At 43.9% G+C, this 18,392-nt stretch overlaps 1 protein-coding gene across 3 annotated transcripts in view; it reads left to right on the top strand.

Moving 5' to 3' along the window:
• cemip (cell migration inducing hyaluronidase 1) overlaps window positions 1–18,392 on the top strand; it is a 239,455-nt gene that overhangs the window by 218,279 nt on the left and 2,784 nt on the right. For all 3 annotated transcript variants that reach the window (XM_087981291.1, XM_087981292.1, XM_087981290.1), the window contains exons 20-28: window positions 483–638; window positions 2,131–2,311; window positions 5,350–5,565; window positions 10,964–11,175; window positions 12,023–12,208; window positions 12,546–12,750; window positions 13,684–13,770; window positions 15,394–15,551; window positions 17,493–17,590. In XM_087981291.1, coding sequence (XP_087837417.1) covers window positions 483–638; window positions 2,131–2,311; window positions 5,350–5,565; window positions 10,964–11,175; window positions 12,023–12,208; window positions 12,546–12,750; window positions 13,684–13,770; window positions 15,394–15,551; window positions 17,493–17,590 — 1,499 coding nt within the window. The remainder of the gene's footprint in view (window positions 1–482; window positions 639–2,130; window positions 2,312–5,349; window positions 5,566–10,963; window positions 11,176–12,022; window positions 12,209–12,545; window positions 12,751–13,683; window positions 13,771–15,393; window positions 15,552–17,492; window positions 17,591–18,392) is intronic.

Here is an 18,392-nt window from a genome sequence, read left to right as displayed (position 1 = left end):
GGATGGGTCACAAACATTTCTCAGTCTACATTGCAATCAATGGCCATAAATTTAACCTGTGGTGCCCCCTTCAGCCAGAAGCAATGACAATTGTTGCATGTCTCCTCCCTCGACTGAAATCATAAAATAGAGCTTGCATTGTTAGAAATGGGATATGACATATTTATTTTCAACTATAGCAACTATTGTGCAATCAATTTGCACACAGCAAGATCATACAAAACCACAATAAAGCAAGTGACCAAAAAGTTTGCTTTTGATGGACAGAATACCTGGGGAAATCCGTACTATTTCTTTGAACAATTCCTTGGGTTATCTTTGGCCCATTTGAACAGCTAAACAAGATCTCAGCTTAATGCTAAAAGATAGCAACATAATGATCCCTCGTTACTGTGGCCACATAACACCACTTGTTAAAGATGTGCAGTCACAACTTTTGACTTGGAGGGTGCAAATGTCATGTGTCATTTTTATACTTCCAGTGGTGGAACTTTTCCAGATGATGACGGGGCCAAACAGGAGGTAAAAAATTCATTGTTTGTTGGGGAGAGTGAAAACCGTGGAACTCAGATGGCAGAGAATCTTGTCTGGGGGCCGAGTGGCCTAGATCACAGTGGACGAGTTCTTCCAAAAGGAGTGTGAGTATTTCAATAATTCTGTCGTTAGAACCAAAATAATTTTTTTCTCTTCTGATCTGAGTCAAGTTACAGTCTCTTTGTGGTTTTCACCTTTTATCACTCACAACAGCAAGGTGCAGGATGCAGAATCCTTCAGTTTGCTGTCGGAAACTCAATATCACTGTCCCTACACACATTGCAACCAAACTTGATTGAGCAGTGCTCATGCAGTCAACAGAGAGATAAAGGTCATCTCTCGGATCTGTACCACCATTCTATTGTTCTTAGCTGGTTTTCCCTACAAAACCATTTTCTCCTCTTAGTTCTCTGTCCCTCCACATCCTTCCCCAATGAAAATCTATGGATTTCAGAATTGAAAACTGCAATTGGTGCAGCCATTTTGATTCCCCAGTTTACCTGCCCTTTGTATAAAAAGCCACTTCCTGATTTTGCTTCGGATTTAAATGGCCTGATTCTCATGGTAAGATTATGTTCATGTATTCTCTTCACACAGTAGATGATGGGGTGGCACGATGGCTCAGTGGTTAGTACTGCTGCCTCACAGCGCCAGGGACTCGGGTTTGATTACCGCCTCGGGCGACTGTCTGTGTGGAGTTTACACATTCTCCCCCTGTTTGCGTGGGGTTCCTCTGGGTGCTCTGGTTTCCTCCCACAGTCCAAAGATGTGCAGGTCAGGTGAATTGGCCATGCTAAATTGCCCACAGTGTTAGGTGCATGTGTAGGAGAATGGGTCTGGGTGGGTTACTCTTTGGAGGGTTGGTGTGGACCTGTTGGGCCAAAGGGCTTGTTCCATACTGTAGGGAATCTAATCATGCAGCTTCCCTGTGTTGTGTTTTGATGTACATGTTCCGTTTTAGGGAGCTCTTAAAATGCTGTCAATCACAGCCACTTTGACACAAGATGATGTATTGGTCCCATGACTCCACCGAGCAGGTAGCAGAATTTGAACGTTTTTTCTTAACCTCCAGGTCAACATAGTCTTATTTTCAAATAAAGAACTGAGTTTTGTGTTATACTAATCTATATCAAATTATCACTTTGAGGTGAAGAACCTAGCATCCTGATATCCCGATCAGAAGTTTAGAATGATCAATATTCAACAGATTGCTTTCAGTCTTCTAAACACAAAACTCAAATTTAGTTCAGCCCTTCCTCATAATTCCATTCTCTCAACCTTGGTGACATTCTGGTAAAACTTTGCTGTATCGGACTTCATTTTTAAAAAGAGCTCTATACCACTGCACCAAACAGATCATTGAAAAGGTTTTAAGTGTGTGTTGTTGAAAATTTTGGGTACAACCTGTATTCTTTGTTTTATCCTGGTAAGCACTTGTGAAGTCTTGCAGTAAGATCTTGTGCTGAGTGAATTGAATGATATGTTGAGCAGAGAGTTGCAACATTTCTCTGACCCACTCTCCTCAGCAGCGATCAGCGACTCATCCTCGTAAACCAAACTAAAATTGAGTGCTGTATTTTCCCTCTGTGTTTCCAGGACATTCCCCATCCGAGGAATGCAGATCTATGATGGCCCGATCAACGTAGAGAATTGCACTTTCCGTAAATTTGCGGCGCTGGATGGTCGCCACACAAGTGCCATTGGGTTCCGATTCAATAACTCTTGGCAAACCTGTCCAAACAACAATGTGACAAGTATCACTTTCCAGGATGTACCAGTAGGTTCTCAGATTTTAGCATTTTTATCTGTCATTATTCAAACTGTCACAGGATTTCTGTATTTAATATGTATATTTCAAATTGTAAAATGTCAAATGAAAAATGAGATTTTTCTCCAGGATGTAAAATACTCATTAGAAAATGGGGAAATGAGATAACATATAAAATTTATTCTCTGTGCTGAGCTAATTAATGTTATTCACTGAGTGATGGATGTCTCATTGCAAGATAGTCTGCACTGTTAATTTGTATGTTCTCATAAACAAGTTAGACGTAGAAAAGATGTTATCCTGCCTGCAGCTTCCAAAAGAGAGAAAGTGAGGGCTGCAGATGCTGGAGATCAGAGCTGAAAATGTGTTGCTGGAAAAGCGCAGCAGGTCAGGCAGCATCCAAGGAACAGGAGAATCGACGTTTCGGGCATAAGCCCATGCAGCTTCCAAAACTAAGGGTAAAAGTCTTACATTAAACAGCAAGCTGTGGGATTGAGATGAGGAGGAATTTTTTCAATTAGAGAATGAAGCTGTGGAAGTCTTTACCTCAGAGAGCAGTGGAAACTCAGATGTTAAATATGTTCAAGACAGATTTTTAGATACAAATGACATCAAAGAAGGTGGCGTTGAGGTAGATGATCAACCATGAAGTAGAATAGTGGAGCAGACCTGATGGGCCTGAATGTCCTACTCCTGTGTTCCTGGATCTAGAACTAGTGCACTTGGAAATATTAAAGGCAAATTCTCTTCCACCGAAGACAAGGTCCTGTCTCCTTCACTCTCCCTAGCCTCTGAAACCTGGCCCTCTGATGAACTCCCCGTTTCGCTGGAATCTCCCTAAGGCTTGCCTTTTTATTGCAGTTCCATCACTTCTCCCACTCAGGGACTACCTGTTATTCCAGCACTGGCCTTCTCTTGTTTCTGGTGCTGTAGGGACAATAGAGCTGCCAGCCAATCAGATAGACCTGTAGCTTTTTACAATGGAGCATGCTCCCACAAGAGAGTAGAAGTCCCATTCTGAAACAATTAAGGCTGTTCCCAGTGGAACATTGCTGCAGGGCAAATGGATTTCCGATGGGCAGGCTGACCACAGATCTGGAGGTCAACTCTGGCAGCAAATACAGCTCCCAGTAAAATACCCCCTGTGGAGTTCTTCAGTCAGGAGGAGCTCGGTGCGACCAGATGATTTGAGACAAAACTGTCGTAACATTTTATCGAGAAAGTTGGTCAAGCCACACTCCAGAGACTCAATACTCAAATCTATGTCATACTTCCATGCAGTACTGAGGGAGCACTGAATTGTCAGAGGCATTCTTTAGAATATAGAACATAGAACAATACAGCACAGAACAGGCCCTTCGGCCCACAAAGTTGTGCCGAACATTTGTCCTAGCTTAAGCATCCATCCATGTACCTATCCAATTGCCGCTTAAAGGTCGCCAATGATTCTGACTCTGCCACTCCCACAGGCAGCACATTCCATGCCCCCACCACTCTCTGGGTAAAGAACCTACCCCTGACATCCCCCCTGTACCTTCCACCCTTCACCTTCAATTTATGTCTCCTTGTAACACTCTGTTGTACCCGGGGAAAAAGTTTCTGACTGTCTACTCTATCTATTCCTCTGATCATCTTATAAACCTCTATCAAGTCACCCCTCATCCTTCGCCGTTCCAACGAGAAAAGGCCTAGCACTCTCAATCTATCCTCGTACGACCTATTCTCCATTCCAGGCAACATCCTGGTAAATCTTCTCTGCACCCTCTCCAAAGCTTCCACATCTTTCCTAAAGTGAGGCGACCAGAACTGCAAACAGTACTCCAAATGTGGCCTAACCAAGGTCCAGTACAGTTGCAACATCACTTCACGACTCTTGAATTCAATCCCTCTGCTAACTGAATTAAAAATCACAACACCAGGTTATAGTCCAACAGGTTTAATTGGATGCACACTAGCTTTCGGAGCGACGCTCCTTCATCAGGTGGTTGTATAACCTGGTGTTGTGTGATTTTTAACTTTGTGCACCCCAGTCCAACACCGGCATCTCCAAATCATTCTCTAACCGAGTCTCCAAGGTTTGTAATTCGTCATGAGTGACATTGTATCATACAAACACAGAGATTAGGAGCAGACATGGATCCTTTGGGCCTTATAAGCTGCAATGACATTTAATAAGATCCTTGGCTGATCTGTTTGTGTTTTGAACTTATATTCCCATCTATCTCCTTTGATCAATTCCCCTGCTCATCATGTATCAATCTCACTCCTCCACTGCTTTCTGAGGTAGAGAATTCCAAAGTCTCTCAAGCCACTTTGAAATATAGTCTCACCAATGTCCTGTTTAATTGAAGCATAACATCCTTACGTGTATGTTCAATTTCTCTTTTATATTGGAGGACAGCATTCTATTAGCTTTCTTGATAACCTTTTCAGGACTCATGCACTGAACAGCTGGATCCCCTGTGCATCTTGGAATTCGACAGCCATGATTAGTACTGTGCCTGTTTATTTTTCCTGCCAAAATGAACCACTTCACATTAGCCATCCGCTAGACTGTACCCCCAACACCACTACTGCACCCCACACAACTTCCACCCCCGTTCCCCGAGTGGAAAAAAATTCCCTTTGAATAGAGCTATACTTGCTATTTTCCAGGCTGACGGAACCTTCCAAAATATAGCGAATTTTGAGAAACTAACAGCAATGCAGTTACAAACTCATTAGCATCTCTTTTCATACTCTAGCATGAAATCCATCAGGACCCCAGGACCAGTTATGTTCAGTGCCTGATATTTCATCCTTTCTGGCACCAATGTAATCAATAGTAGAATACATTATCTTTTACTTTGTTGTACAATTTGGCTGTAGTGTTTCCTGCATTCTAGCAACTTCAATTCTAAACACTTAACTGATTACAAAACACTTTATATGTGTCCTGAAGTTGTTAAAAATAGGCACCACATAAATGCAAATTTTTCTTTGTTTTTCTGACCTTACAGCTTTGCGAATTCAGGCATTTATAACAACTGTGGCTCTCATCTTTTTAGATCACATCACGGGTCTTCTTTGGAGAGCCAGGTCCCTGGTTCCATCACTTGGATCTGGATGGTGACAAGACAACTATCCTGCATGATGTGGACGGATCAGTGTCGCAGTTTCCAGGAGCTTATATTGTTAAACATGATAACTGGCTGCTCAGGCATTCGGATTGTATCGATGTACCAGACTGGAGATCTGCAATTTGCAGTGGTCATTATGCACAGGTAAGAAGGGAGTTCTATTTTTCTTGTCTCAAGCTATTTTTCCTGCAGGACCTTTAACTGATATGGATTACGTGTGATTCTAGATTGACAGTTATAAGAAATAAGTTATGTGCTTGACGTATAACTGCTGTCTGAAATGGCCTGGCAAAAGAACATACCTTAATGGAAATCAAGGCTAGTGACAAACACTACCTTTCTCAACAATGCCTACCTCCCATGAAAAAATTAAAGAAAAATTAAGTCAGGTTTCTGGCAACTATGTGCTTCTCCAGGGTTGGTATCAAACAGGGATGAAGACCAATGTTGAGAAGGGAAAAGAGGCTCAGAAAGACCATTAAGACTCTTAAAGGAACAATAGCGAAGCTGAATAGCACCCTGGCAGTTTCATTCATCCCGGCCTCCCCCGAGGAGCAGAAAGATAATTTGGAGATTAGAGCGTGCAAACACTGACAAAGGAACAAATCAAAGAGAGAAGCTCTACCAGGCCAGGATTCCATGTAAATCTTGGGACAACATCTCAGAAAATTCACAGTTTCCAAAGAGGCAATGACATCATTTGGTGAAATGGTCGCAGATAATTTGATGTTTGAAACAAGTTTCCCTCTTGCTGCCAATTCTGTGGAGTTCAATCAATTCCTCATTCCTGAGTCTTACCGGTTAGTGAAATGGGGTAGACTCTATCAAGACATTATTTCCAATTCTTTTCAAGGAGGACTCGGGCTCCATTTCAGAAGAGTTGTTGGCACAGAGAAGGTAGATTCACGGTTAGAGAGACTGCTTCCTGCCTGTTTTTTCTCATTGTATGCTAACTGCAAGATGCTTACATTCATTTCCATTGTTCTCCCCAGTTCCCCCTTGACTAATGGAGTTAACACATGCTGTGGGTTCAGTGCCTGCTCATCCAGTGCCTGTTCATTAATGTGCAGAGCTGGAGCTGGCTACGTGGTTTTGCTGTTGCCACTCGAATGTGTTATGTGTTGCTGCAGTCTGGTGCATTGGAGGAGAGTGGAAACTGCTGTAGATCAGGTGTACAGAATAGAGATTTTAATATACAGTTGAAAATACTTTGAGGAATCTTAAGACATTTCAAATAACTAAATTTCAGGCAATTGCAAAATAAATGCTATATCCGTCATCATTTTTTTACCCTATTTTTAAATAACTAGCATACAGCAATTCAAAATCAACTAATTATTTTAAGTGTGTAGTGATATGGTGGGGCCATTCAATTCCTGTTATTCAGTTAGATCTTGTCTGATGTGTTTCTCCATTCCAAAAACCCACCTTACTTCCATAACCCTTATCTAATAAACATTTCTCACTCTTGGTTTTGACATTTTGGATTGATCCTCAAACCTGAGCAGTGTTTTGGGGCTAGGGAAGTATTCCAGATTTCTGTATCCTCTGATTGTCATTGAAATTGTTATAAAAGTCCCACTGGTTCATTGTTCTCTTTGAGAGAAGGAAATCTGCTGGAGAACGCCTAGCCTGGCCTACATGTGACTCCAGCCCCACCCACAATGTGGTTGACACTCCTGAAGTGAATCACTACAAGCGTCTCAGGGGTCCACGAGTTATTCTGAGCAGATGGCCAACAGATGCCAGGCTTGCCACCTGAAAAGAATGGAAGAGCATCAGGAATTTCCTGGTGAAGGGGCTTTTGCCCGAAATATCGATTTTCCTGCTCCTCGGATGCTGCCTGACCTGCTGTGCTTTTCCAGAATCACTCTAATCTTGACTCTAATCTCCAGCATCTGCAGTACCCACTTCCGCCTACCTGAAAAGAATGACCAAGTTTCCTTTGCTTAGTTCCCTTCCTCACACAGCACTCGGCCAACTCAAATGCAAGGTGAGGTCACTCACCCTGAATTCACAGTTCATCCTTCGCCACTCATTGGTGATCTCGAACTGAGATGTGAGCCTCTGTCAGACTGGTGGCAATGGCACGGTCGCTAGTGTTTGGGCTCCTGAGCCCATCTGCTCCAGGCCAGCTGCATCCTTCTATTTCTCTCCTGGCTTATCTGTTTTCTTTTCTTCGTCTTCTGACACCTTGAGGGAAGCCAAAGTAGTGCTTCACTGTGGTCAGTGGTGGTTTGGAGTTGGGGACTCAGTGGTCATTGTCTGTGGCAGTGCTCTGCAGGTTATTCGTTCTTGGCTACAGGAGGCCTGACAGGTGGGGACTCCTTCAGGCCCAGGACATTTTGCAGAGACCTTGCAGAAGCCCTGGAACTGTGTTAGAAGGCCCCTCTTGTACCAACGATGAACTCTATGTAATTTCTTTTTATTCTTTGTGTAATTCAAAATGGTGCTGTATTTTAGCGACAGAACATTTATCAATGTATCTTTCTAGATACAGTCAAAAGTCACACAACACCAGGTTATAGTCCAACAGGTTTATTTAAAATCACAAGCTTTTGGAACACTACTCCTTTGTCAGGTCCTGATTTTAAACAAATCTGTTAGACTTCAACCTGGTGTCGTGTGACTTCTGACTTTGTCCACCCCAGTACAACACTGACACCTCCACATCTCTCTAGATATATGTGACAATAAGTAACTGTGGCCATAAATGTTGCTGGGTAAAAATCATGGAATTCCCTCCATAACAGCATTGTGGGTCAACCCACAGCAGGTGGGCTGCAGTGGTTCAGGAAGGCAGCTCATCACCACCTTCTTAAGGACAGCTAGGGATGGGCAATAAATGCTGGGCCCGGCCAGTGAAGCCCACATCCTACAAATGAGAAAACCATGACTCATAACTGGTTTTATTCTGACACTGTTTCCAGGTGATCTTCCTGCAATGAAAACAAAATGTAAATTATTCCTCCTCAGTCTTCATCTCATACTCACCTTTTCTCAAGATTTAATCTTTCATTGTGATATGAGATGTTATTTCCTCTTTGGTTCAACATCTACTCTGAGGAGCCAGGAGCCCTTATGCCATGGTTTTTAACACCAACCATTTATGCCTCCTCCTTTCAGAGCTCACTGAATGAGCTCCATCTCCCTCCTGCTTTGGGTGGCACGGTGGCTCAGTCGTTAGCACTGCTGCCCCATCGCGCCAGGGACCTGGGTTCAATTCCAGCTTCGGGTGACTGACCATAAGGAGTTTGCATGTTCTCCCCATGTCTGTGTGGGTTTCTACCAGGGGCTCCAAAGGTAGCTCCCATACTTCAAGGGTGTGCATGCTAGATGGATTGGCCATGCTAAATTGCCTATAGTGTCCAGGAATGTGCAGGCTAAGCTGGTTAACCATAGGGAAAAAGACCCCGGGTGGGGATACTTGAATGGAGTAGTGATGGGTCTACGTAGCTTGCTCCTTGCAGGGTTGGGGCAGATTTGATGGCCTCTATTTGCACTGTAGGCATTCTATTCCTCTATGAGATTTGATAGAGGTTTTTCAAAATCACAACAAAGTTATTCAGAGCAGGTTGGGAGAAACTGTTCCTAAAGGCAGCAAGAAGCAGGGGGACACTGATTTTAAAATGGATAGTGAAAGAATCAGTGGTGACCTGAGGGTAAGTTTTAAATCTAGTGTGGTTAGGAGCTGGGATGCATTACCTGAGAGTGCAATGGAGGAAGATTCATTCGTGGCTTAACTTCAAAGGGAAGTAAATAATTACCTGAAGGAAGAAGATGAAGGAAAAGGAAGAGGGAGTGGAGTAGCTAAGTTGTTGTTACAGAGACCCAAATTGGACATGACGGACTAAATGGTCTGCTCCATTCTATGATTCTATGAATTAACAGCAAGTTCACCAATGATCGTTAGACCCTGCCTACAGATTGGTGTTTGAATGAGGAGGAAGCACAGGTCATAAGGTTTTAACCCACTTCCAGGTGGCTCCATTGGATAGAAATGGAACACTAGAATAGACATTCTCCGGAATTCATTCCTGAATCCTGCTGGAACAATGAGAAATCTTGGAGAACTTTAAGTTCCAGTTTCCAGGGAAATCTGCAGAATATTGTAAATATTCTGGATCTAATGCCATTGGGTGAAACTTTCACTCTGCCAAATGTCGCCACCTGCAGGGATTGGAAAACTATGCTCTCTCAGCCCACGACAGGCATCAGCACAACAGAGTTTTAGCCAAATCCTTTTCTTTGTTTTTCACCTTCTTAATGTTGTTAGAAGGAGCTCGAGTTAAGCTCTTAGCACCTTTCAGGAATGTAACTCATGATGCCAAACCAATGAAGGCTGTTTTAAGATCAGTCACCAGAGACCTGGTCATAGGAAGAGATTGTAAGGGGATACCTTGAAGACTGAAAGAGAGAGAAAGGTTGGTCTCTACAAGGTGACCAGAATGATGAACAGCTTCACTTCCTCATGGAATTCCAAAATACTTCAGCCAGGGAGGTTCCCATGAAGTTTACTTATGGATACAAGAAACGGATTTGTACACGGCAAGGTCTCTCAAACAACAATGAGATCACTTTTGGTTGTGAGATAAATAATAGTTGGGACACCAGGAGAAACCAGACTTCATAGCAGCTTGAGAGGGCAAGCAGTGTGTCAGGACAAATCCAAAAGATGGTAGCTGGAACAGGTCAGCCCCCAGTACTGTACTGTACTGTACAGGAAGGCCAGCTGATGTCCGTTCGGCAGAGCTCATTCCTGTGACATTCTGCCTTGGAAACAAGCCCAATGAGCTGCTTTTCCCATTTTCTCATATCATTTTCTACCTCTCGATGTGCAACTAGTGCCTGACAGTAAAAGGTTTAAATTGTGATTGAGCTGTAATTGGATAATGTCCTGCTGGTTACAATTCAGGCTGTCACTGAACATCAGGTACTATACTCCCGTGTGGGTTAAGTAGAATGGATGATCTGTATAAAATAACTGACACCTGGAAAATCATTAATGTTTTTATGATGATATACTGGTTGTAAATTGTCCTTCAGGAAGGCAGATTTTATTTCATTGATTTCCGTCAATTTTGAATGAATTTGAAAGCTATGAGGCTACATTTTATAATTTACAGCTCCCAGCTCAACCCACAATGGGCCAAAAAAACTGAAGGGTTTAGAAATTGCTCACTGTGGCCTCCGAGCCTGAGATTTGGGAAAGTGTTTCTGTAATGTAAAACTCTGCACCAGTGGCCATATTAATGTGGGTATTTTAACATCAGAGATGGGTTTTGGGGCTAATTTGCTGAGATTATGTTGCTGTGAGAACCTTGGTAATCGCCAGCACAGAACAGCAACTCAAGTTGCACGTTGGATGGAATCTCTGAGTTCTGACGGTAGGGAGAAGGAGACACCAGCGCTGACAGCTTGATTTGAACCGAATGATTTGCTTGTGTTTTCCTCTCTAACAGGTCAAAGCATCAAATTGCAGCAACTAAAGGAGCCATGCTGCAGTTTCTTAGCCTAACTATTAGCTTTTGTTTTGCTTTAGGTGTACATTCAGGCCAGGCGGCCAGCGAACCTGAAGATGAAGATGATTAAGGATGAGTACTCCAATAAGCCACTGTATTTGAAGGGTGCCCTGGGCAAACATTCTCATTACCAGCAATACCAGCCTGTCGTTATGCTGCAGAAAGGGTACACTGTGCATTGGGATGGTCCAGCACCTCAAGAGGTTACCCTGTGGCTCATCAACTTCAACCAGTGAGTCATCTTTCATGGGTTCAGTTATGCCTCAATAGTTAAGCTCGGTTAACTCTGCACTGTCAGCGTATTTGCTATCTCACTGCCATTTAGAGTCAGTATCCTGGCATGCTCCTGTTCAAACCAAGTTGAGTATTATCAAGTATTCACAGAACAAAAGCCCACTATGATGAATTAAATTTTACCCAATTGGAGCAATTGTGCAATAGCTGGCTGTGTTCGTAGAATCCCCACAGTGTAAAAGCAGGACATTTGGCCCATTGTGTTTACACTTACCCTCCGAAGAGCAGCCCATCCAGACCCACACCCCAACCCCATCCCTGTAACCCTGCAATTACCATGGCTAACCCACCTATAGTGTCAAATTCCTGGACACGATAGGCAATTCAGCATGGCCAATCCACCCTAACCTGCACACCTGTGGGAGGAGACCCACACAGATGCAAAGAAAATGTGCAAACTCTACACAGATAGGCGACAGAGGCTGGAACCAAACCCGGATTCTTGGCACCGTGAGGTAGCAGTGCTAACCACTGTGCTGCCCTATGTTGTTAGACTCAGTGATGAGGATGTTAATTGTGAAGTGAATAGTGTGCAGACCGCTGTCCAACATGTGCTAGCACCACCAGCTAACCCTGGCCCACATTATTGGGTGTGGAGACTCATATCGCATTCAAGTGTAGAAAGCACTAAGGGAACTGAAAGCCTGTCAACAAACTATCAGCTTGATTTGTTCAATGTGTATTAGGATACCCTCGGATTTGAGTGTTCAGCTGCTTTGCATAACTTGTATATTACCTATAAATGAGCTTGTAACTGCATCACTGATATTTATTGTCCATGTTAGGAATGATTGGATCCGCGTGGGACTTTGCTACCCTCAAGGCAGCACATTTAACATCATATCAGATATTCATAATCGCCTGTCGAAAAGAACATTCAAGACTGGGTATTTTCTGCGGACACAGCAGATGGATAACCTGGATCGTGGGCATCCAAGCAGGGGCTACTATTTCTTCGATGAGGATACTGGGTGTGTTCTTTGCGTCTATATTTAAAATGTTGCCTTTATATTGCAATCAAGAATAAGAAAAAAACTGTATGTAATATTTCCAACTGAGTGCAGGACACACAATGCTGAAATGCAATGGTTAATTGTAAATGGCTGAAATCTTCATTCTGCAGTCACTATCTTCATTCTTAATGTTAAGCCAAAATGTGTACGGTAAATTTTATTTTAGGGATGAAATATATTAGTGCTTTCTTCTGTTGATTTACAAGATGAACTTGTATTCATGAAGCTACTCCATTTGCTATAAGTAACTGATTTATCTTTCCCTCTCTTCCACCCCAACCCCTTCCCCTCAAAGACTACTGTTCCTGAAAGTGAAAGCCCACAAAAAGCGGGAGGCATTTGCTTTCTGTTCCTCAGCAGGCTGTGAGAGAATAAAGATCAAAGCTTCCATTCCAAAGACCAGCAGGATCAGTGACTGTGCAATGAAAGCTTACCCCAAATACAGTGAGATGCCAACTGTCGATGTGCCAATGCCACAGCGAATACCTACAGAACAGCTGGTAATTTGTTATTCACTGCGTTCTGTTTTATTAGCTAACCCATTCAATGGTAAGAGTTAGGGCTCTCTTGTGTCCTTGCCCGGGTTGTGTTATCTCAGCCTGCTGCCCAGGCACATCAGACGATCAAAGAAAACATGAGCTCTCAGCTAGGTTTAGTCACGTCAAAGATGGGACTTGATTCCAAATAGCTACACCAGGTGGTCAGTGTGCAGCAGTGAGTCAAATAGCCATTTCACACCCTGCTTGGTTTTACTTTCTGGCACAACTGAACACACCTTACTACCTGCTCAGTTTAGACAGCAAGGAATTGATAGTAAGAGCCTTGAACAGTTTGAGATTTCTGCATGGAGAGTAGTTATATTCATTTTGTCTTCAAATCTGTGGCTTCATCTCTTCCCCCATCTCTCTCCTGAGTCTCCCAACCTCCACCTTTCACTCTGATAGTTCCTTGCTCTCTCTCTCTCTCTCCTTCCCTCTGCCTGCCTTTCCATCTCTCTTGCTGCCTCAGTTCATGTCTCCCTCTATCTGTTTCTCTTCCTCCTTGTCCCTTTATTTTTTTCCCTCCTTTTCTCTCCCTCCCTCTGTATTTCTCTGTCTCTCCCTCTGTCATTCATCCTGTTCCTTCTTTCCCATTGTTTGAATTTGAGTTTTGTAGAGGATTCAAAGTCGAAGGGAGATAAGGGGCAAGTGGTAGAGGTGAGGTTGAGGGCTGCACAGTGAGGGAGGAAAGGGCAGCACTCTGGCGAAGACGACACTTTGTGGGTCTGAGATGGAATGGCATGTGACAGCGCTCTTGTGATCAACTCCTTCGGGCTCACTGAGCAAGTACTTAAGTTAAGAGACGGCATTTGGAAGTGTCCCAACCTGGACAGTCTGGAAAGCCCAATAATATTACACTGACACAGTTTCTGTTCCTCTTTTCTTTTCATGCAGACCACCAATGATCACTTCCTGGAGGTCAAACTTGAATCCTATCAAACCAGGTTCTTCCATATCAGACAGGACCTGGCCTACGTGGATGTGAGTTTCAGCAGTTTTCAGTTTGATGTTAATACTTGTGGGTTTTGGGGAAAAGTGGGGGGAGGGGGGTCAATGCTGCCTGGGCTGGATACACACAGGAGCATCAAGGTGTGATATCTCCTGTTCCACAAAGAGTCATAGAGATATACAGCATGGAAGCAGACCCTTCAGTCCAACTCATCCCTGCCGACCAGATGTCCCAACCTATTCGTGTCCCATTTGCCAGCACTTGGCACATTTCCCTCTAAACCCTTCCTATTCACATACCCATCCAGATGCCTTTTGAATGTTGTAATTGTACTAGACTCCACCACTTCCTCTGGCAGCTCATTCCATACACACACCACCCTCTGCGTGAAAAAGTTACCCCTTAGGTCCCTTTTATATCAGTCCCCTCTCACCTTAAACCTATGCCCTCTAGTTCTGGATTCCCCCAACCCAGGGAAAAGACCTTGTCTATTTATCCTATCCATGCCCCTCATGATTTTATAAACCTCAAAAGGTCACCCTCAGCCTCCGATGCTCCAGGGAAAACAGCCCCAGCCTGTTCAGCCTCTCCCTATAGCTCAAATCCTCCAACCCTGGCAACTTCAAGTTTCACAACATCCTTCCTATAGGAGGGAGACTAGAATTGCACACAATATTCCAAAAGTGGCCTAATATAACCCACAGAAGAAGCTGTGTGCCAGGTCTGTGAGGTAAAATAATCACTCCTGCTGGACAAGGGCACAATCTTCATGCGTGAAGCTTCAGTAACATCCTCAAAGTCTAGCTTTCTGTAAAGGTGCCTGGCCAGCTCCCATCAGGGCCTGGTGTGCGCACAGACAGAGAAAGGAGACCAGCACTTCCACAAATCCTGGCCTGGAGATCAGGGAGCAAAAAAGGGGGAATGGGCACAAACTTAGGGATGATGCCAGGATTTAGTAGGATCTCATTTCTTTTGGTACCTATCAAAACATTGACTGAAAATGTGTGTGGAACTGTAACCTGCCCATCACACCATTCAGTCAAGTCACAGCAGCTCCCCGAGGTGGTGCTCCATGTGCCCTCTCTCACTCAGCAAAACACTGCTGATGTCAGACTTGAAATCATCAATGCAACTGTTTACTGTTGCATTACACACACTCTGCTATCAGCATCAGATCATTTCCTTTTTAGTTGCTGCTACTGCCTCCCAATGACTGTGAACCACTTGTGTATCAGTGAAGGATGGTTTGTGAATATCCTCTGACAACCTTATGCCACCTGAAGCCCAGAGGTGGTGTCTCTTTGGCACTTTGAGTACTCCAAGCTGCCACCTAGATTGTCGATCCTAGGTGAGGGTGACCCAGCCACTTGCTTAGCCCTTTCCCCTTTATTTTCCAATTGATCCAAGGGGGGTTATACGAGAGGATGATTTTTGTTGGTGCTAGCTTTTCACACAGCCATGGAAGTTAAAAATACCCCGACGTCTCCCCTGCGTTTCTGCCACAGATACAGTGGGTTGGAGGGCAGGAGAGGGAGAGAATCACCTGCAGAAAATTCACAAGTTGCTTGAGATTTATATGAAGCAGCCAGGAGTCCGGTGTCGGATGAGGCTGCTGGCTTTGAGCATTTCAGCCATTTTTAATCTCTTCTTGGCAGATTAATGGAAGGAAGTTTTACCACGCTGACGACGGCATGCAGATCGTTGTGATAGACGGACAGTCTGGAAAGGTGGTCGATAACAGAAGTTTCCGAAATGCAATCTTACGAGGAATTCCAGTCCATGTCGAGAATTACGTGGCGAGCATGAAGAACAAGTGAGTCACTGAAACTGTTTCATCATCATCTTCGGTGAAGGAATGAAACGTCAGTGTTGATTAATCCTGAGAGAATTGAATCATTTGGATTCAGTCCAGAGGGAGAGGTTGTGTGGTTGTGGAGTGCTCTCAGTCACTGAGTTGCCTCATTCTCCTGTTTACCCTTCACCAGGAAGCTGGGCTGCAGTCTGCACAGGTAGTCCTGCTGTTTGGAAATAACTAACACAGCTCTGCCTTACTCCCTGGTTTTAACTTTAAGCTGATTTTAATCAAGAACTCTGCGATGAGGTCGAAGACAGGACAGATCGAACGATGGATCCAGGGTCAATCTAGAAGAAATCACTGGGGATGGAACATGGTGGTCCGACTCATCCTGGATACTTTCAAATGGAGTAAAACCATTTCCAGAATTCCTGGCATCCCCCTCGGAGAAAGGGAATTGGAAATGGACTGTTTCAGGAGAAGGGCTTATGCCTGAAATATCGATTCGCCTCCAATGCTGCCTTAACTGCTGTGTTTTTCCAGCGCCACACTTTTCGACTCTGATCTCCAGCATCTGCAGTCGTCACTTTTCCTTAGATCCTGTTTGTCCTTGGCCCATCTACCCCTAGCTCAAACCACAGATAATAAGTTCAGGAGTAGGCCCTTGGAGCCTGTACCACCAGTCAGTATGATCATGGCTGATCATGTATCATGTGTCAGTATCCTCTTTCTCCATCCCCCTTGATCCCTTTAGCTGCAAGGGCCATGTTCAGTTTCCCCCTTGAATATATCTAACAAACTGGCCCCAACAGCTTCCCATGGGAGAGATTTCCACAACTTCACAACTCACTGAGTGAAGAAATTCTTCCTCACGTCAGTCCTGAATGGCTTTCCCCTTAGACGGTGACTCCTAGTAACCCCAAACCTATTGCATTTTGAATTGTTCCCACTTAGGATGAAAAGTCACAGTCCTGAACTCTTAATTTTGTTTCTCTCTTTCCGTAGCTGCTGCCAGACCTGCTGAGTTTCTCCAGCACGATCTGTCTCTGTTATTGACAGATCACCTGTATTGTTTTCCTGCCTGTCACTTGCATGAGAAAGTGAGGACTGCAGATGCTGAAGATCAGAGTCAAGAGAGTGATGCTGGAAAAGCACAGCAAGTCAGGCAGCATCCGACGAGCAGGAGAGTCAATGTTTCAGGCATAAGCCCTGCCTGTCACTTGCCCATGTTTATATGTTGGTGATCAGGGACTCAGTTCACTTCACTGTTTGCAGGGAAAATATCCCACGGCAGATTTTCTAAAATTGTGGTCAGAGTTTTGCCTGGAATTTGTCACAAAGTTAAAGTTCCAATCAGAATTTCCAGCCATTGGCTTCAAATGTCAGAAGCCAATGTCAAACGTCGGTGGCACAGTGGTTAGTACTGCTGCCTCACAGCGCCAGAGACCTGGGTTCAATTCCCGCCTCAGGCGACTGACTGTGTGGAGTTTGCACATTCTCCCCGTGTCTGCGTGGGTTTCCTCCGGGTGCTCCGGTTTCCTCCCACAGTCCAAAGATGTGCAGGTCAGGTGAATGGGCCATGCTAAATTGCCCGTAGTGTTAGGTAAGGGGTAAATGTAGAGTTATGGGTGGGTTGCGCTTCGGCGGGGCGGTGTGGACTTGTTGGGCCGAAGGGCCTGTTTCCACACTGTAAAGTAATCTAATCTAATCTAAATCTAATATAATCCCTCTCCAAATTCCCATTGCGTGCTTCCATTGTCAAGGTGTGAAATGCTATCATGTGCTGCTAATTTCAATTGAATGTAATCTATTCAATGAAACCTGGTGCATTGTTTTTGGGAATAAGCAATCTGTCGAAGCATTGTTCTTACAATATATTCCTTTGATTTATAGAAATGTGTAGATATAATCCAATTTGTGCTATTGTAATGATCAATACTGGGATCTGTTTAATTCTAGCTCCATCACTCTGATAACATCTAAAGGACAAATAATTTCAGAAAGACCTTGGAACAAAGTTCTGACCCAGCTTGGAGCCACCAATGTTAAACTAAAGGGTACTTACTGATTTTTAAAAACATATTGTGCTGTGAGCTTGTTATCGATTACACAGTCTTTTAGAGATTGTTCCCATTAGAAGCAGTTTACTTGGACGTTATGTTTTAAAGTGAAACGATTTTTCTTGGTTTCGTCCAGCAGGTGTTGCTGGGCAAAGTTTGAGAAATCATTAACCGAGTACAGAATATGAGTAAATTGAGGTCATTCGACCCAACAACATTCAAAGACATCATGGCTGATCTGTTTCTGTTTTGAATTCCACATTCCCATCTACCCTGATAATCCTCAATTCCGTACCTAACCCGAGTCTATCCATCGCTGCCTTAAAAATATTCAATGAACCTAAATAGACTGGGGCTGTTTTCCCTGGAGCGTCAGAGGCTATGGGGTGATCTTAGAGGTTTATAAAATCGTGAGGGACATGGATAGGGGAGTCCAGAGCTAGAGGACATAGGTTTAGGGTGAGAGGTGAAAGACTTAAAAGGGACCTAAGGGGCAACCTTTTCATGTAGAGGGTGGTGCATGTATGGAATGAGCTGCCAGAGGAAGTGGTGGAGGCTGGTACAATTACAGCTTTTAAAAGGCCTAATTCTCTTCACAATTCATATGAAAGACACTTTGGAAAGCAAGTTCAACTGTTTAGTTGTGCCTCCATTTATTGTATGACAAGGTGACCCAGTGAAGGAATGCTGCTCTGCCTTATTTCAGATGAGAAGTGAGTCTCACATTTGTAGCGGGGGGGGGGTTTAGGATGGTGCATCCTCCGGATTTGCCTTAGAGACTCATTCCCTAGCCACGGCT

This window comes from Chiloscyllium plagiosum, unplaced genomic scaffold (assembly GCF_037043375.1).
Source record: "Chiloscyllium plagiosum isolate Xiang-an unplaced genomic scaffold, Cpla_swu_hap1 HiC_scaffold_39, whole genome shotgun sequence".
NCBI lineage: Eukaryota > Metazoa > Chordata > Chondrichthyes > Orectolobiformes > Hemiscylliidae > Chiloscyllium > Chiloscyllium plagiosum.
The sequence above is the reverse complement of the archived record's forward strand: the minus strand, read 5'-3'. Positions and strand labels throughout refer to the sequence as shown.